Below are 21,247 nucleotides of genomic sequence, written 5' to 3'. Positions count from 1 at the left end.
GATCGTTAAGTTTGTAATTGCGAGAGTTTCATGGTACCGTAGGTAGGGATTATCATCAGTGACGCAAGTCTATTCTCGAAAAGCGTTGATTAAAACCAATGGTAGTTTTGAGGGGGGGGGGGGGCCCCCCAAGCCAACTCTTCAACTCTTCACCCGAGAGTTGCTACAGAATCCAGCGTTCCTCACACAACAGTTTCCAGATCGACGTCTGAGGCCGTGTCCAGACTAACTACCACCATTCATCATGCCCTGCACCCCTGATTAGAGCACATTGATCTCGAGTCCTGATAACCAAAAACGATGCCTTTATCATGCCTCGTCTCCAGGGTGATGCCGCAGCCGTCGTGAATGTCCTGCCGCGCGTGGCTCTAGTTTGCTTATCGATCCTTGAATCGCCCTACTCGCTGGCATAATCACCATGACAATAGCTTCCCGGGTGCTCATTCTCCCTGCTATTTATTTATGCGATTCATCACTGTCACCGATCCCTTTGTCCTCATCCAAAGCGTACAGCGGGGCTTGCTTGCTTTGCCTTCACGTTCAGATCCGAGAGTCTAGATAGATGGTTGTCCAGCAACAATCACACAGGTTCATGCAGATTTAGCCTCACAATGAGGCACCACCCTTCTGCAAGTAAATAATGTGCAATAGTGCAACTGGCAATTTCTCGACCATTCAGGCCCGAAAATAGCCTGTGACGTCGCTCTCCTTGAATGTGCGCCTCACACGCAACGATTTCTCTGATCATCAAAGCCTTTTTTTGGACAAAAAAATAGACCTGCACGCTCCTGTGATTACGGATTCTACTGGACTTCAAAGGCTAAAAGAACAAACACACTTGGGGGGTGGGCGGGGGGTGGGGGGGGGGGGGAACGGAGGGGACACTTGTGGTATGTTACATCAGGGAGCTACCCTTGTTGCGATGCAAATTGACCATTTCAAATCATTTAGCACCAGCGCTCCGCAGTCCTTCCCCCCCCAAGGCCCTCTGCGTTTCCCCACCGCAGAGTGCACCATAATCAGCCTCAAACGGAGCGTTGCGAGGGCCCGGCGGCGGCGCTTTCACAGCTGAGCGGGCGTCAAAAGGCGGAAGGGGTCACATCACAGCGGTTGAGCCCCTGCTCAGTAGCCAGGCACCACCACCCCCACCCCCCAAGGGACCGAGCCCAACCCCCGGTTCAGTCCTCACTCATACATATCAAATGCACTCCGATATAATGAACTGCATTTTACATGGGGGAATTTTCTGGCTTTCTGGTTCTCTCTGCCGTGCGTTAGATATATCGTTTCTGCTGTATATTGAAATGTGTAAAGAGAATGAAAAGTGCTTCCTTTGCGTTGACATTGGGGGAAAGTTTTACCTAAAGTGAGGTAACCATGTGTCAAAAAAATAAATAAAAAATATAATAAATACAGACGAGGTGAAAAATCATTACCAGATAAACTCCCTTTTCCCCCTCCTCGGCGTTTTGGATTATAGTGAAATGTGTGGCGTTAAAAAAAAAACTCTCTAATGAAAACATACCTGTACGGAATCCAAAACTTTCCAATCATTCTTCCCACTTATCTCACCACAGTCTCTCTCCTCTGTCTCTCTCCCTCGCAGGCTGTTTGCCACCAAGTGCAGCGGCTGCCTGGAGAAGATCGCACCCACCGAGTTCGTCATGCGCGCCCTGGAGAGCGTCTACCACCTGGGCTGCTTCTGCTGCTGCGTGTGCGAGCGGCAGCTCTGCAAGGGAGACGAGTTTGTCCTGAAGGAGGGGCAGCTGCTGTGCAAGAGCGACTACGAGAGGGAGAGGGAGCTGCTCAGCTCGGTCAGCCCGGAGAACTCCGACTCAGGTGAGAAGAAGAAGAACAGCACCTCTGACAGCGTCCTGTTTGCTCACCGTGTGCGCGTTGGCGTATATGTCCTGAGCTTTGAATCCGGCCTATAGGACCTTTGTTGCATATATCATCCCCCCTTGTCTTTACCCCCGATTTCCTGTCAATAACTGTCCTATCTAATAAAGCAGAAATACCCTAAAAATATATATATTAAAAAGAAAAGAAGAATGCAGATCTAGTATCAAGACTTTTACCTCCAAATCCAACCACCGTTCGGGGGGGGGGGGGGGTTATTGATTGATTGAATGATTGATTGAAACTTTATTAACAGATTGCAGAATGGGTACAATACAGCTCAATACGAACAACTGCTAAGAGGATGAAGACCAGAAAAATACTTCTGTCTTGTTTACATCAGGGTCCTCCATTTTAAATTCATCAAGATGAGTGAGACTGAGGGGGTTGGTTCACTTTCAATTCAGTTCCCAAATGTCAACTGTCAATTTTTTTTTTTTAGTGGCAGACATTCAAGTTATAATACTGTAGGTTGAATATGGCAGCCCTCATGGAAAACCTGCCAAAGGCTTGTCAGTATTTGAATTTAGCAGAAAATCCATTGATCCTATACTCCAGATCTTAGATTAGGGCTGTGGGTCTTGCTGTCCTTTCCATCTGTTTCCAACATCCAAAGTGTGAAGGGGATTGTGCAATCAGTTGTTGGTGTGTGTGTGCTTACTCTCTGCAAAGTGTGAACAGTGCAGGCAGAGGGCTGGTTGCAGTACACAGGCTACATCAGATGAACAGTGCAGGCAGAGGGCTGTGTGGTTGGAGTACACAGGCTACATCAGATGAACAGTGCAGGCAGAGGGCTGTGTGGTTGGAGTACACAGGCTACATCAGATGAACAGTGCATGCAGAGGGCTGTGTGGTTGGACTACACAGGCTACATCAGATGAATGGTGCAGGCAGAGGGCTGGTTGGAGTACACAGGCTCCATCAGATGAACGGTGCAGGCAGAGGGCTGTGTGGTTGGAGTACACAGGCTACATCATACAAGCAATGCCGTCTTCAATTTGGCCGATTTGCTTTTAGTTTACAACTCAGATTCAGAAGTCATGCTTACCAGTGCTGTTTAGGGTTGAGTGAGAGTAGCAATGGTGATATTGGTCGCAATACTTTGTCATTTTTAGTAAGGAAATGCACATTGAGAGTATCTGCAAAATGTATCAAGCAGCGACCGGGCAGTAAAACCAGCCCTGCCTGAACTGATGCCCTAACTTCCCTTTGGTGGTAAACTCACACTGGAAAAACAAACTCAGAAATGTAAGATATACCTGCTCTACGTTAGAAGCTTTTCATCTTCCAGAAAATGGTGCTCTGCCTATTATTGAATATGTATTTAAAGTTTTCATTTCACTGTAATTTCCATTCATTTGCTTGTTGAGCTGCCTGGTGAAATCACGTTGATGATACTCTCCCCAAAAGGTTGAGTACAGTGTGGTCTTTTTTCTTGTTGTTGTATTACCCTCTAAACAATATAAATGTAAACAATTAAATTAAAAAAAGGTTCCCCTTCAATACAACGGAATGTTTTTTCGTATAGGGGGATCATCACCGACATTACACCCCAACACTTTCAGTTGGGTTTTGAAGCTTCAACACACCTCAGAAGGAACGTACTTAGTGGGAAATTAGGTGGGGTTGTGAACCCCTCAACCCCTCAACCCTGCTCCCTATGTTATTAGATTAGATTAGATTCAAGTTTATTGTCATCATTATACAGCACAAGTACAGTACAACTAAATTAAGTTTGGCATCCAACCAGAGTGCAAAGGTAACAGTAAAGTGCAATAGTAATATACAACGTACAGGTGATTAAACTGGATATAAAATATATAAATTAGTACTACCGTGTAATAGTGCTAATCAGATGTCTTTACAGAGTTGTAGTATTAATATGTACAGTGATACAGGTATAAAAACTCTATGGTAATAAGTCATACTGGCCAGCAGTGTAACTAGTAAGAGTAGGTAAGGGTTTTGTACAGATAGATAGATATAGTATCTACAGATATGTAAAAAGGATTATGCAGGTATGTACAGACAGATGTGGGTAGAGATATATATATGGTAAAAATAAATATATATATATATATATATATATATATATATATATATATATATATATGGTATATACAGAACTGTTGTACATGCTATCATACAGAGTTATATGGGTAGGCTATATTATGAAGTAGGTAGTTATGATTATTATGATTACCATGATTACAGTCTACAGTAGGGTAGTTGTATGACTTTATGATGACCTTTGAGAATTTATACTCAAAAGCATAAATTCAAAATGACGATTAAGACAAAGAAAATGTAATGACTTTTTGGTGCTGTTGTTGTCTTTCTTCAGTATGAAGGTAAACAGATGACTTGTTCTGTTATTTCAAAAGCATGGGAACTACGCTTCATTACGTAAAAAATAATGTCAGGCAGTGATGGAAAGTGTGTTTAAGTAAAATATTTAAGTGGAGTATTAAACATTTCTGGAACTTTATACTTTGTCCACTACATTTCAAAGTAAATATTGTACTTATTACCCCACTACATTTATCTGAACCCATCAGTTACTTACTATAGTAGTTACTTTGAAGATACATAGAAAATATGGCTCAGCTTCAAGAGGATGTAAAAACTGGACTACACACCACTTTAACATGACCTTTAGAGGTCAATGGTTCAAGGATTTGAATGCTCCCAAGCACTGGAATACGCAAACATTGAGTAGAATGCATACTTTAACTTTTGATACTTAAGTACATTCAATATCAAATACTTCTCTACTTTTTCTTAAAGGTGCTATAGATAACATTCAGCTACTTGATGTTGCACTAGAGCATAGGCTGGTAAAGATATGCCTCCTAAAGTGTGTAAACGGAAGTACAGGAAGTACAGGCTACAGGCTTTCCGGTTTTGACAAAACAATTATAGAAACGTGTGAAGTGCACAATATTTCCTCGTTTAAGCCACTGCAACGGCTTTGCCTGAAGAATTTACTACATGACCGGGACGTTCTAGCTTGTTTGCCAACAGGATTCGGGAAAAGGTCCGTTCGGAGGCAGCTTCCAGGGGAAGTACATACACCGGAAATTCTACCCCATAGACACTTTCGGCAGTAGTTCTTTACCAGGCTTTATCTCACGGAGATAAAACTGGGAACGAGGTTAACTAGAGCACCAACATGTAATTTATCCAATCAGGTGCATTCCACGTGGGGAAATGGGAAGTAGGGTAGGGATACATGTAAACAACAACATACATTTTGGACCCGCAAATCTTTTTAAATGATCAATTAATTCAATCAATATTTTATTCCACACCTTTCTTAAAGCTCTGTGGATCTATTATTATAAAAAATATATATAATAATTATGATTACCGTACATACACATGTTATCTACCGTAACACCTTTAAATAGAATTCTGAGGGCGGTCGGGTGGCGTAGCGGAGATTGCGCTCATCACCAATGCAAGAGGCTGCGTTCTCGACTCCCGGAGTCAGCATTGCCCTGCGGCTTGGGCCGGTCGTCATACTAACTCGTTTGGCTGAGTTAGCGGGAGGGAAGTCGTGGGTGGTAATCTGGCGTTGTGGACAGCGACGCCTACAGGTCAGGTCTGGGCGCCTGCTCAGCGAAAGGCAGGAAATGGTGAAGGCAGCGTGACCTCCCATGCGTTACGCTTCACCAATGAGAGTCCTCGCTGCCAGGTGAGAAGAGAGCCACTGGCTGTCTCCACATGTGTCGGAGGAAGCATGTGGTGGACTTCAGGGTTCCCTTGTACCGACCAGTAGGGGGAACATGCGCACAACAACCAGGTAGGGCAGGGGGGGAATTGGCACAACGACTAAATTGGGATGGGGAGAAAAATAGAAAATCAGGCGGAGAAAAAGAGGATAAAAAAAAAAATAGAATTCTGAATGGAGAACTTTCACTTTTACCAGAGTACTATTTTATCTGTGAATTTCTACTTTTAGTATAGTATATGTATAGTAAGTATAGAAAGTGTGTCATGATTGTTTTGTAATTACAGTAGTAGTGTGTTCAGCCTATTATCTGTGGTTCTTGAAGCAGTCGTTTTCATATTGAAGTTTGCATTGAACGGGTGCTTCCCGCCTCCCACCGATCTCCACCCACCCACCACCGCACGGGGGCTCAGCCCATGGAAACTACTGCTACTTAATGGAGTCTCCGCAACGCCCCTGTGAGTGACAGCAGTGGTGCGCTGTGCTGTCCCCCCCAGACGGACGCGCGCGAAGCCTCGGCTAATTTCTCCCAACTGTTCCCCGTCCCTCTGACGGCGACGTGCCAAACCGGTACGGTTAGCACCATCTGGTTCACATTACCACACAGATACACTTCCGCATCAGAGCAGGGGCATGTCTGTATAAACACAGGCTTCCCTATTTGTGACGTGTCAAAGCATTTCCAGTCGGGTCATAAACGTGTTATTAGCATGTGAATGTCTATCTTGTATGTCTTATTGATAAATGGACTTTCAGAATATACATGTAATATCTATATCTATATATGTCCCTTAGCTAGTATTACTAGTTACGCTGCTGGCTAGTACGACTTACTACCATAGTGTCTTTATGTATCACTGTACATATTAATACTACAACTCTGTGCATACATCTGATTAGCACTATACTCAGTAGTACTAATTAATATATTTTATACCCAGTTTAATCACCTGTACATTGTATATTACTATTGCACTTTACTGTTACATTTGCACTCTGGTTGGATGCCAAACTTCTTTTTGTTGTACTGTTCTTGTGCTGGATAATGACAATACATTTTAATCTAATTTAATCTAAACTAACATGTAATTACAGTAAACTTTACAATGTAATTTACAGTTACAAATAACAGTGTTATTCGTGTGTATTAACCTAAATGTACTAGGGCTGTCCCCGACTAAGGATTTGGATGGTCGACTATGATTGGCCAAAATGTGCCGTTAGTGGACTATTGATCGACAAAAAAAATATTTACAATTTTTTTTTAAGTATAATATATATATATATATTTTTATATTATTATTATTTATTTTTTTATCATTCCATTTGGGCTGTGGGGGTGCTTAATGTCTGAAGGAGTCGACTGAAGGCTTCTTGTCCTCTGCAAAAGCATGCAATTGGTCCACTGATGGATACATCTTGATATTTGTCTAGTCTAGTGTGTTCATTAGATGGGTGAAATCCCTCTTTCAGTGCCTCTGTGCCTGTTTTCGTAGGCAGTTAGCCTCTGGTATGCGTGCCATTAGCGTTAGCCACGCTTCTAGGCCTCTTTTATTTTGGAAAGAATGATACAAAAATGTAATAAAAATTATAATTTATTTGTATTTATTTTTTTACTATTCGACTAAGAGGTGTTAGTCGAATACGGCTCCTTTCGACCGATTAGTAGACTAATCGACTAATAGGGGTCAGCCCTAAAATGTACGTTTGAAGGCAATTCTTTACAAAAACATGGTTTGGAGACACTTCACCAGAACATAGCTGGCTTGATATTAAGAGTAGAGAAATGATAACGGTATGATTAGAAAGCTGCCATTCTCCTACTGCAATGAATAAAGCCATGCTGACAGATTGCCCGCTGTTTATTTGTAGACATGGGCCACAGCCTGCAGCAACAACAGAGAAAGAAACAGGCACCCTCAGGGAATTATTTAAACCTTCATTTAATGGCTGTGGATTATTCAGGCTCAATTAAATATTGATATCACTAATATCAAATTCACAGTCAAATTAAGGCTAACTGGAGAAGAGAAAATTATTTGAGTTTTAATCACAGTTAAAACATCAGCGAAATTTGAAACACTAAGGCGAACATTTATAATGGAATATATTGGAAAACGGTTGTGTTAGGAGCTCATAACAGCTGTATAATATGCTATGTGTCTATTATGCCTGTTAATAAAAGCTATTTTACTCTAGTGTTATCAGTTAATCAGCAAAAAGACATGACCATACGGTGGCTTACAACAAAAGCAGTGAAAGCAAGAAAGTGTAGAAAAACAGCCATCTTTTTTCTCTCTCTCTTTGGTGTTTGCAACAAACCCTCACAGATTCATACCAATGTCCAAAAAAGTACAAATCAAATTCCGTGGTTATGCTTAAAGGGGCATTACACCACAAATTATATTGAGCTATTATTTTGTCCTGTAGCATTTTGTAGTAATTGATCTCTTAAAAATATCTTTAGTTCCTTACATATTTTGGTTTTAATGCTTGCTTTTGAGCTGAAGCCATAAAAATCCCTATCCACTATTATTAGTACTATTATTATTTTACAAACAGTATCCAACTGTGAGGCTTTAGGCCGTTTCTTCACGTTCATCATTTCACTTAGCTGTGTGAGTAAGCGCGTCCTGCGGATGACATCACACGGAGGACAAATTCAAACTCGCTCGCCCGTAACTCTAGTAACAAATTAATCATGCTTCAACTTCTGAATGTTGCCTCTTTCAGTCTGGCCTCAACAGCCTCCCACACAGCTCACAATACAACATGTCTCCACTGGGGGCGCTGTGGCACCAGCAGCACATGATTTGGTCGCTGCACAGGTGACCTTCACTGAGAACTAGTAGTCTTTTCATTTTTATGTTTTTAATTTTTTTTATTTCCAATTTGTTTCTTTTATGTTCTTTATTTTCTGCCATGTGAACAGTGGCAGACATAAAAGAAATTATAGAAAAGAAAAAAAAACATACATTTAGATAAATGCTGGCATGACGGGGGTTTCCTCTTTCATATCAGCAGTGTTGAACTTGATGACCATCATAGTGATCATCATAATCATAACATCTCTATATGATATCATACCATATATATACATTTATATATTTATATTTAACGCATATATATATATCCATATCTGTCTGAATATACCTGCATATAATCCTTCTATATACCTATTACACCTGCATATAACCCATACAATTGTATTATAGCATGTACAATAATGCTGTCCGTATTTATTCTTACTGTGTATATATATATATATATATATATATATATATATATATATATATATATATATATATATATATATATATATACTGTATATCCACATCTGTCTGTACATACCTGCATAATAATCCTTTTTACTATATCTGTACACATCCCTTACCTACTCTTACTAGTTACGCTGTATCATCCATCCTGCCTGCTCTCCTCCTCTTCATCACCATCCAGACCTTTCAGACTAGTGACCTCCTGCTCTCCTCCTCTTCATCACCATCCAGACCTTTCAGACTAGTGACCTCCTGCTCTCCTCCTCTTCATCACCATCCAGACCTTTCAGACTAGTGACCTCCTGCTCTCCTCCTCTTCATCACCATCCAGACCTTTCAGACTCTAGTGACCTCCTGCTCTCCTCCTCTTCATCATCATCCAGACCTTTCAGACTAGTGACCTCCTGCTCTCCTCCTCTTCATCATCATCCAGACCTTTCAGACTCTAGTGACCTCCTGCTCTCCTCCTCTTCATCATCATCCAGACCTTTCAGACTCTAGTGACCTCCTGCTCTCCTCCTCTTCATCATCATCCAGACCTTTCAGACTAGTGACCTCCTGCTCTCCTCCTCTTCATCACCATCCAGACCTTTCAGACTCTAGTGACCTCCTGCTCTCCTCCTCTTCATCATCATCCAGACCTTTCAGACTAGTGACCTCCTGCTCTCCTCCTCTTCATCACCATCCAGACCTTTCAGACTCTAGTGACCTCCTGCTCTCCTCCTCTTCATCATCATCCAGACCTTTCAGACTCTAGTGACCTCCTGCTCTCCTCCTCTTCATCACCATCCAGACCTTTCAGACTCTAGTGACCTCCTGCTCTCCTCCTCTTCATCACCATCCAGACCTTTCAGACTCTAGTGACCTCCTGCTCTCCTCCTCTTCATCATCATCATCCTTTCAGACTAGTGACCGGCCTGCTCTCCTCCTCTTCATCACCATCCAGACCTTTCAGACTCTAGTGACCTGCCTGCTCTCCTCCTCTTCATCACCATCCAGACCTTTCAGACTCTAGTGACCTCCTGCTCTCCTCCTCTTCATCATCATCATCCTTTCAGACTAGTGACCGGCCTGCTCTCCTCCTCTTCATCACCATCCAGACCTTTCAGACTCTAGTGACCTCCTGCTCTCCTCCTCTTCATCATCATCCAGACCTTTCAGACTAGTGACCTCCTGCTCTCCTCCTCTTCATCATCATCAGACCTTTCAGACTCTAGTGACCTCCTGCTCTCCTCCTCTTCATCATCATCCAGACCTTTCAGACTCTAGTGACCTCCTGCTCTCCTCCTCTTCATCACCATCCAGACCTTTCAGACTCTAGTGACCTCCTGCTCTCCTCCTCTTCATCACCATCATCCTTTCAGACTCTAGTGACCTCCTGCTCTCCTCCTCTTCATCATCATCCAGACCTTTCAGACTCTAGTGACCTCCTGCTCTCCTCCTCTTCATCATCATCCAGACCTTTCAGACTCTAGTGACCTCCTGCTCTCCTCCTCTTCATCACCATCCAGACCTTTCAGACTCTAGTGACCTCCTGCTCTCCTCCTCTTCATCATCATCCAGACCTTTCAGACTAGTGACCTCCTGCTCTCCTCCTCTTCATCATCATCCAGACCTTTCAGACTCTAGTGACCTGCCTGCTCTCCTCCTCTTCATCATCATCCAGACCTTTCAGACTCTAGTGACCTGTCTGCTCTCCTCCTCTTCATCACCATCCAGACCTTTCAGACTCTAGTGACCTCCTGCTCTCCTCCTCTTCATCATCATCCAGACCTTTCAGACTCTAGTGACCTCCTGCTCTCCTCCTCTTCATCACCATCCAGACCTTTCAGACTAGTGACCTCCTGCTCTCCTCCTCTTCATCACCATCCAGACCTTTCAGACTCTAGTGACCGGCCTGCTCTCCTCCTCTTCATCATCATCCAGACCTTTCAGACTAGTGACCTCCTGCTCTCCTCCTCTTCATCATCATCCAGACCTTTCAGACTAGTGACCTCCTGCTCTCCTCCTCTTCATCATCATCAGACCTTTCAGACTCTAGTGACCTCCTGCTCTCCTCCTCTTCATCATCATCCAGACCTTTCAGACTCTAGTGACCTCCTGCTCTCCTCCTCTTCATCACCATCCAGACCTTTCAGACTAGTGACCGGCCTGCTCTCCTCCTCTTCATCACCATCCAGACCTTTCAGACTCTAGTGACCTCCTGCTCTCCTCCTCTTCATCATCATCCAGACCTTTCAGACTCTAGTGACCTCCTGCTCTCCTCCTCTTCATCATCATCCAGACCTTTCAGACTAGTGACCTCCTGCTCTCCTCCTCTTCATCATCATCCAGACCTTTCAGACTCTAGTGACCTCCTGCTCTCCTCCTCTTCATCATCATCCAGACCTTTCAGACTCTAGTGACCTGCCTGCTCTCCTCCTCTTCATCATCATCAGACCTTTCAGACTCTAGTGACCTCCTGCTCTCCTCCTCTTCATCATCATCAGACCTTTCAGACTCTAGTGACCTCCTGCTCTCCTCCTCTTCATCATCATCATCCAGACCTTTCAGACTCTAGTGACCTCCTGCTCTCCTCCTCTTCATCATCATCATCATCCAGACCTTTCAGACTAGTGACCTCCTGCTCTCCTCCTCTTCATCATCATCCAGACCTTTCAGACTCTAGTGACCTCCTGCTCTCCTCCTCTTCATCATCATCCTGACCTTTCAGACTCTAGTGACCTCCTGCTCTCCTCCTCTTCATCACCATCCAGACCTTTCAGACTCTAGTGACCTCCTGCTCTCCTCCTCTTCATCACCATCCAGACCTTTCAGACTCTAGTGACCTCCTGCTCTCCTCCTCTTCATCACCATCCAGACCTTTCAGACTCTAGTGACCTCCTGCTCTCCTCCTCTTCATCACCATCCAGACCTTTCAGACTCTAGTGACCTCCTGCTCTCCTCCTCTTCATCATCATCAGACCTTTCAGACTCTAGTGACCTCCTGCTCTCCTCCTCTTCATCATCATCCAGACCTTTCAGACTCTAGTGACCTCCTGCTCTCCTCCTCTTCATCATCATCCAGACCTTTCAGACTCTAGTGACCTCCTGCTCTCCTCCTCTTCATCATCATCCAGACCTTTCAGACTCTAGTGACCTCCTGCTCTCCTCCTCTTCATCACCATCCAGACCTTTCAGACTCTAGTGACCTCCTGCTCTCCTCCTCTTCATCATCATCCAGACCTTTCAGACTCTAGTGACCTCCTGCTCTCCTCCTCTTCATCACCATCCAGACCTTTCAGACTCTAGTGACCTCCTGCTCTCCTCCTCTTCATCACCATCCAGACCTTTCAGACTCTAGTGACCTCCTGCTCTCCTCCTCTTCATCACCATCCAGACCTTTCAGACTCTAGTGACCTCCTGCTCTCCTCCTCTTCATCACCATCCAGACCTTTCAGACTCTAGTGACCTCCTGCTCTCCTCCTCTTCATCACCATCCAGACCTTTCAGACTCTAGTGACCTGTCTGCTCTCCTCCTCTTCATCATCATCATCCTTTCAGACTCTAGTGACCTCCTGCTCTCCTCCTCTTCATCACCATCCAGACCTTTCAGACTCTAGTGACCTCCTGCTCTCCTCCTCTTCATCATCATCAGACCTTTCAGACTCTAGAGACCTCCTGCTCTCCTCCTCTTCATCATCATCCAGACCTTTCAGACTCTAGTGACCTCCTGCTCTCCTCCTCTTCATCACCATCCAGACCTTTCAGACTCTAGTGACCTCCTGCTCTCCTCCTCTTCATCATCATCCAGACCTTTCAGACTCTAGTGACCTCCTGCTCTCCTCCTCTTCATCATCATCCAGACCTTTCAGACTCTAGTGACCTCCTGCTCTCCTCCTCTTCATCATCATCCAGACCTTTCAGACTAGTGACCGGCCTGCTCTCCTCCTCTTCATCACCATCCAGACCTTTCAGACTCTAGTGACCTCCTGCTCTCCTCCTCTTCATCATCATCCAGACCTTTCAGACTCTAGTGACCTCCTGCTCTCCTCCTCTTCATCATCATCAGACCTTTCAGACTCTAGTGACCTCCTGCTCTCCTCCTCTTCATCACCATCCAGACCTTTCAGACTAGTGACCGGCCTGCTCTCCTCCTCTTCATCACCATCCAGACCTTTCAGACTCTAGTGACCTCCTGCTCTCCTCCTCTTCATCATCATCCAGACCTTTCAGACTCTAGTGACCTCCTGCTCTCCTCCTCTTCATCACCATCCAGACCTTTCAGACTCTAGTGACCGGCCTGCTCTCCTCCTCTTCATCACCATCCAGACCTTTCAGACTCTAGTGACCTCCTGCTCTCCTCCTCTTCATCACCATCATCCTTTCAGACTCTAGTGACCTCCTGCTCTCCTCCTCTTCATCATCATCATCCTTTCAGACTCTAGTGACCTGCCTGCTCTCCTCCTCTTCATCACCATCCAGACCTTTCAGACTCTAGTGACCTCCTGCTCTCCTCCTCTTCATCACCATCCAGACCTTTCAGACTCTAGTGACCTCCTGCTCTCCTCCTCTTCATCACCATCCAGACCTTTCAGACTCTAGTGACCTCCTGCTCTCCTCCTCTTCATCACCATCCAGACCTTTCAGACTCTAGTGACCTCCTGCTCTCCTCCTCTTCATCACCATCATCCAGACCTTTCAGACTAGTGACCTCCTGCTCTCCTCCTCTTCATCATCATCCAGACCTTTCAGACTCTAGTGACCTCCTGCTCTCCTCCTCTTCATCATCATCCTTTCAGACTCTAGAGACCTCCTGCTCTCCTCCTCTTCATCATCATCCAGACCTTTCAGACTCTAGTGACCTCCTGCTCTCCTCCTCTTCATCATCATCCAGACCTTTCAGACTCTAGTGACCTCCTGCTCTCCTCCTCTTCATCATCATCCAGACCTTTCAGACTAGTGACCTGTCTGCTCTCCTCCTCTTCATCACCATCAGACCTTTCAGACTAGTGACCTGTCTGCTCTCCTCCTCTTCATCATCATCCAGACCTTTCAGACTAGTGACCTCCTGCTCTCCTCCTCTTCATCATCATCCAGACCTTTCAGACTCTAGTGACCTCCTGCTCTCCTCCTCTTCATCATCATCCAGACCTTTCAGACTCTAGTGACCTCCTGCTCTCCTCCTCTTCATCATCATCATCCAGACCTTTCAGACTAGTGACCTCCTGCTCTCCTCCTCTTCATCATCATCCAGACCTTTCAGACTCTAGTGACCTCCTGCTCTCCTCCTCTTCATCACCATCCAGACCTTTCAGACTCTAGTGACCTCCTGCTCTCCTCCTCTTCATCACCATCATCCAGACCTTTCAGACTAGTGACCTCCTGCTCTCCTCCTCTTCATCATCATCCAGACCTTTCAGACTCTAGTGACCTCCTGCTCTCCTCCTCCTCTTCATCATCATCCAGACCTTTCAGACTAGTGACCTCCTGCTCTCCTCCTCTTCATCATCATCCAGACCTTTCAGACTCTAGTGACCTCCTGCTCTCCTCCTCTTCATCATCATCCTGACCTTTCAGACTCTAGTGACCTCCTGCTCTCCTCCTCTTCATCATCATCCAGACCTTTCAGACTCTAGTGACCTCCTGCTCTCCTCCTCTTCATCATCATCCAGACCTTTCAGACTCTAGTGACCTGTCTGCTCTCCTCCTCTTCATCATCATCCAGACCTTTCAGACTCTAGTGACCTGTCTGCTCTCCTCCTCTTCATCACCATCCAGACCTTTCAGACTAGTGACCTCCTGCTCTCCTCCTCTTCATCATCATCCAGACCTTTCAGACTAGTGACCTGTCTGCTCTCCTCCTCTTCATCACCATCCAGACCTTTCAGACTCTAGTGACCTCCTGCTCTCCTCCTCTTCATCATCATCATCATCCTTTCAGACTCTAGTGACCTCCTGCTCTCCTCCTCTTCATCATCATCCAGACCTTTCAGACTAGTGACCTCCTGCTCTCCTCCTCTTCATCATCATCCTTTCAGACTCTAGTGACCTCCTGCTCTCCTCCTCTTCATCATCATCCAGACCTTTCAGACTCTAGTGACCTCCTGCTCTCCTCCTCTTCATCATCATCCAGACCTTTCAGACTCTAGTGACCTGTCTGCTCTCCTCCTCTTCATCATCATCCAGACCTTTCAGACTCTAGTGACCTCCTGCTCTCCTCCTCTTCATCATCATCCAGACCTTTCAGACTAGTGACCTCCTGCTCTCCTCCTCTTCATCATCATCCAGACCTTTCAGACTAGTGACCTGTCTGCTCTCCTCCTCTTCATCACCATCCAGACCTTTCAGACTAGTGACCTCCTGCTCTCCTCCTCTTCATCATCATCCAGACCTTTCAGACTCTAGTGACCTCCTGCTCTCCTCCTCTTCATCATCATCCAGACCTTTCAGACTAGTGACCTGTCTGCTCTCCTCCTCTTCATCATCATCCAGACCTTTCAGACTCTAGTGACCTCCTGCTCTCCTCCTCTTCATCATCATCCAGACCTTTCAGACTCTAGTGACCTGTCTGCTCTCCTCCTCTTCATCATCATCCAGACCTTTCAGACTCTAGTGACCTCCTGCTCTCCTCCTCTTCATCACCATCCAGACCTTTCAGACTCTAGTGACCTGTCTGCTCTCCTCCTCTTCATCACCATCAGACCTTTCAGACTCTAGTGACCTGTCTGCTCTCCTCCTCTTCATCATCATCCAGACCTTTCAGACTCTAGTGACCTCCTGCTCTCCTCCTCTTCATCATCATCCAGACCTTTCAGACTAGTGACCTCCTGCTCTCCTCCTCTTCATCATCATCCAGACCTTTCAGACTAGTGACCTCCTGCTCTCCTCCTCTTCATCATCATCCAGACCTTTCAGACTAGTGACCTCCTGCTCTCCTCCTCTTCATCATCATCCAGACCTTTCAGACTAGTGACCTCCTGCTCTCCTCCTCTTCATCATCATCCAGACCTTTCAGACTCTAGTGACCTCCTGCTCTCCTCCTCTTCATCACCATCCAGACCTTTCAGACTCTAGTGACCTGTCTGCTCTCCTCCTCTTCATCATCATCAGACCTTTCAGACTAGTGACCGGCCTGCTCTCCTCCTCTTCATCATCATCAGACCTTTCAGACTAGTGACCGGCCTGCTCTCCTCCTCTTCATCATCATCAGACCTTTCAGACTCTAGTGACCGGCCTGCTCTCCTCCTCTTCATCATCATCCAGACCCAGTGTGCGTGGTTAGAGGGTGGATGTATATGTATCTCCTTCTATCTTTCAGTTTTTGTTATTGCTTCTTTTTCTGTTTTTCTATTTTTGTTAATATATATATATTTAAAAAAGGCAGCTTGGCACCCTCATCTAAGCCCACATGTATGCAAAGTCTACCTGTATCTATGATACTCATTATTTTCCATACAATCCAATAACCAGCATCTCTGAGACACAAGCAGTGACGGCGAGGGGACATATGAAGACAGTTTAGAGAGAAAAACGCACAGCAATGATAATAAAAACCCCATATTCTGCTCTAATCTCACTAACGGTATTCACAGTGATGAAGTGCCTGCATGCAGAGAGGGAGAATTGTTTTCTAAAAACCCAAACTAGATATGAAGAGTTTTGTAATCAAGCCATGGTAAGCATTTCACATTTTTATTACATTGTACCCTGCTAGCAGCAGTAATTCATCCACACTCTTGTCAGGCAGTCATTTGGCCAATTGATTACAGTGGTGGAGCCATCTGACAAGCCACAAGTCACAAGTCTCTTCTCTTCTCTTCTCTTCTCTTCTCTTCTCTTCTCTTCTCTTCTCTTCTCTTCTCTTCTCTTCTCTTCTCTTCTCTTCTCTTCTCTTCTCTTCTCTTCTCTTCTCTTCTCTTCTCTTCTCTCCTCTCCTCTCCTCTCCTCTCCTCTCCTCTCCTCTCCTCTCCTCTTCTCTTCTCTTCTCTTCTCTTCTCTTCTCTTCTCTTCTCTTCTCTTCTCTTCTCTTCTCTTCTCTTCTCTTCTCTTCTCTTCTCTCTTCTTGTCTCTTCTCTTCTTGTCTCTTCTCTTCTTTTCTCTTGACTTCTTGTCTCTTCTCTTCTCGTCTCTTCTTTTCTCTTCTCTTCTCTTCTCTTCTTGTCTCTTCAATTCATGTCTCTTCTCTTCTCTTCTTGTCTCTTCTCCTCTCTTCACTTCTTGACTCTTCACTTATTGGCTCTTCTCTTCTTGACTCTTCTCATCTTGACTCTTCTCTTCTTGTCTCTTCTCTTGTCTTTTCTTATTGTCTCTTCTCTTCACTTCTTGTCTCTTCTCTTCTCTTCTCTTCTTGTCTCTTCTCTTCTCTCTTCTCGTCTCTTCTTGTCTCTTCTCTTCTCTTCTTGTCTCTTCAATTCATGTCTCTTCTCTTCTCTTCTTGTCTCTTCTCCTCTCTTCACTTCTTGACTCTTCACTTATTGGCTCTTCTCTTCTTGACCCTTCTCATCTTGACTCTTCTCTTCTTGTCTCTTCTCTTGTCTTTTCTTATTGTCTCTTCTCTTCACTTCTTGTCTATTCTCTTCTCTTCTTGTCTCTTCTCTTCTCTTCTCTTCTCTCTTCTTGTCTCTTCTCTTCTTGTCTCTTCTCTTCTTGTCTCTTCTCTTCTCTTCTCGTCTCTTCTTGTCTCTTCTCTTCTCTTCTTGTCTCTTCAATTCATGTCTCTTCTCTTCTCTTCTTGTCTCTTCTCCTCTCTTCACTTCTTGACTCTTCACTTACTGGCTCTTATCTTCTTGACTCTTCTCATCTTGACTCTTCTCTTCTTGTCTCTTCTCTTGTCTTTTCTTATTGTCTCTTCTCTTCACTTCTTGTCTCTTCTCTTCTCTTCTTGTCTCTTCTCCTCTCTTCACTTATTGGCTCTTCTCTTCTTGACTCTTCTCATCTTGACTCTTCTCTTCTTGTCTCTTCTCTTGTCTTTTCTTATTGTCTCTTCTCTTCTCTTCTTGTCTCTTCTCTTGTCTTTTCTTATTGTCTCTTCTCTTCACTTCTTGTCTCTTCTCTTCTCTTCTTGTCTCTTCTTGTCTCTTCTTGTCTCTTCTTGTCTCTTCTCTTCTTGTCTCTTCCTCTTTTCTTCTCTTCTCTTCTCTTCTCTTCTCTTCTCTTCTCTTCTATTGGATATTTCTTTACTCTTTATACAGTTATGCAACACTAGAACATAATGTATTGTTTATCTGTTTAATATCCTGCTGATAAGTGAATGAGTAATACTCTCCCCTCCCTCAACTACTGCTGTTGAAGTACCTTTGAGCAAGGCAGCGAACCCCTAACCGCTCCGGTGGACCAGCTCACTGATCAGTCGTAGAAGCCTTCAGTTCTACTGGGTTTGCTCCCAGGTGTCCATGTGTGCAGCTCTATTAGTCAGTGTGTGGCACGACAGAAATATCTTCCCTGAAGAAACGTTAGAAATATATATATTTATTGTTATTTTGTGTATAGGTAATGGCCAGATGTGTATGTGAATAAATATATGTATAGGTATGTATATATGTAAATAGATAAAATAAATATTTTCTAGAAGATTTATTGTTTACATTTTGGGAGTTAAATGATGGAATAGTCTTAGCGACGGGTGGAAGTTGTGTACTTCTCAGGGGAGATTTAAAAAAGCCTTAAACGATCAAATAATTCAGGAGTACAGTTTTGAGTAAAACATGAATAATTTGTTTTTTCTTTCAAAACATTATATCTTGCAGCATATTTTAAGTTTTTCTTTCTTATATTAAAATATATTTAGTTTTGAAGAATTTGTAAAGGATAGGCAAAAATAAACATGTGCTTCAGCCTATTCCTTTTTTTCGGTCGTTGATTTTGGATTTTGTGTGTGAGCTTGCCTTCAATATGTGCATTTGTGATTTAAAATAGTTTTTGTAAGTCCACACAGGTGTGTTTGATTTGTCTGTAAACAAGACCGAAAAATAAACTTCATTCATTTATTTTTATTTTACATACACATACATAAATAATCATTCATGGTGTAATTCATTCTTTTAATTTTAACGTATTTGTTTATATATTTTATTGACTTTAACACTTTGATTGCCAGCGTGGCGTGCACTATTTATCGTTGAATGCCACCACCCACTTCAATGATAGCGCTCTAAACGCATAATCTATGTCTTAAATTATGTGTCTAATCTGCCCGTCGCTTATCAATGACTTGTTTGCAGTCAACATTGTCCAAAACGGATTGTTTTTTAATCGGTTCATTTCCGTTTTATAGCATTTTGAAAAGCCCTCGTTTTCTTGAAAGTTTCAGGAAAATATATAGATTCCGTGATAAACGGCATTTACTGGAATATTCTGGAATACACAAAAAAACGTTGTAATTTTTCTGCCTATTTATGAATCGTTTTCAAATAAACGCTAGATTATCGATAGTATATGTGTACTTATGCACGCTAGAGAAGCAAGCTGAAAAATATATTCTCTCATTTCCTGATCAGCACACACACACACACACACACACATGGGGCAAACGCTGATATCTCTGTGAAAATAGATCCGATTACCCCAAGACTGGTAACATAAATTGCTTACCTCAGATCAGATGTTCTCCAAAAAGATTATTCCAATTCCTGATCGCCATTCCAAATATATAATATTGATTCAGCGCCGGCTACTGTAAATATGTATTCCACGTTGTTTTGCGGCTCGGCAATCACTTCGATCCTTCAGTTGGCTTGACGGAAAAGTAAAATGAGGAAGCTGGACCCCCCCCCCCCCATCAGTCTAATCCAATGGGGTGCAGTACCACAGGGAGAGACGATAGGGGGCGGTATTTTCCCAATGGAGCTCAGAGAGAGTCTGCAGCACTAGCGTGAGGCTCGATTGATGAAATATGAATTCAAATCGCTAATAAAAAAAATACGACAAACAAACGCTATATAGCATTGGTGGCATTCAACAGTCGGCATGAACTAACGACAAAACGCGTCCGTGGCACTCAAAGTGTTAAGGTAGGAGGGAGGGCATTTCTATTTTCTTGATTTTAATATAATTTTTTATAAATGTATGTTTTGTTTAAAAAAAATCAATAAAAATATTATTGAAAACATTTTCAATTTGAGGGACAGACAGCCTACAGTATTTATCATGACAGAGTTGAACCCTTTCACTACCACACTACAGAAGGTTAACCCCTTCACTACCACACTACAGACGGTTAACCATCTGTAGTGTGGTAGTGAAGGGGTTAACCTTCTGTAGTGTGGTAGTGAAAGGGTCGACCCTTTGCCGTGTGGCAGTGAGAGGGTTAACCTCCCGTATTGTCCCAGTGAAAGGGTTAACCATTTTGGTAGTGTGGTGGTGAAAGGGTTGACTGACCGATGCTTATCGGCCCCTTTGTCCTTCCGTCTTCCTCAGAGAAAAGCGAGGACGAAGACTTGGACGTGAAGCCGGAGAAGGGCACCGGTGGCCAGGGGAAGGGTAGCGACGACGGCAAAGACCCCCGCCGGCCCAAGCGGCCCCGCACCATCCTCACCACGCAGCAGAGGAGAGCCTTCAAGGCCTCCTTCGAGGTCTCCTCCAAGCCCTGCAGAAAGGTGAGGACGTAGAGACGGAGGAGAAACACTGTTTCTCAAGACCTCGAAGGAGGCCTCGAAGGCTTTCCTCTGCTGCGTGGTGAGGATGGTGTGGAGGAAATATAGAGCTCATCTCTCCTGCTATCTCAGCCTCTCGGAGAACATGTCTTTTAACCCCTCCCCTCCCTTTGACCCATCTCATGGGGTTCCCCCTCCCCCTCCTGACTATAAAGGAGTCCTTCCCACGTCATTCTCTCTTCTCCTCCCAGGTCTTGTAGCTGATAACCTGGGCGAGAGCCACTCAGCCATACCTCTAACTATCTTGTAATGTAATTGATCTATCTGGCTAATAAATCGTATTAACCGGATCCATTTGACTGAGTAAGTTATTCACGATATTCGTTATCTACAACAATGGTCAAGGAACCCATTCAAAACCCCCTTTGAAGGATTTAAAAAGTAAATGGCTGTCAAATTCAAATGAAATCTGTATCATTCCTGCAATGTGGACTTTTTGGACATACAAGGTTTTTGTCTGACAAAAGAGAGGAATAAGGTCCTTATGAAACACAAGAATGGTGTTTGTAAAGCTCGCCCACGCTACTACTACCTTGGAGTTGTCTATTCACGTCGACTCGGAATTCCTTAGTAGTGTCGCATCAACTTCTTCCTCCAACTCTAACTGGACCTCAGCCAGATTCTAGAATAGACCTGTCTCAAACCCTGCCCCTTTTCTTGATCCTCCAATCACAACTGTCGCTTACCTCGGACAAACCAAGTTT

At 44.1% G+C, this 21,247-nt stretch overlaps 1 protein-coding gene across 1 annotated transcript in view; it reads left to right on the top strand.

Annotated features, from left to right (window-relative positions):
• lmx1ba (LIM homeobox transcription factor 1, beta a) overlaps window positions 1–21,247 on the top strand; it is a gene marked incomplete at both ends in the record, with an annotated part of 52,095 nt that overhangs the window by 22,801 nt on the left and 8,047 nt on the right. The window contains 2 exon segments of the mRNA XM_084325507.1: window positions 1,607–1,839; window positions 20,308–20,486. Of these exon segments, the coding sequence (XP_084181633.1) occupies window positions 1,607–1,839; window positions 20,308–20,486 (412 nt within the window).

The sequence above is a fragment of the Notolepis coatsorum genome (assembly GCF_963971535.1).
Source record: "Notolepis coatsorum genome assembly, chromosome: 11".
In the NCBI taxonomy this organism is placed as follows: domain Eukaryota; kingdom Metazoa; phylum Chordata; class Actinopteri; order Aulopiformes; family Paralepididae; genus Notolepis; species Notolepis coatsorum.
Note: the sequence above shows the minus strand (reverse complement) of the source record. Positions and strands in the feature narration are given on the sequence as shown.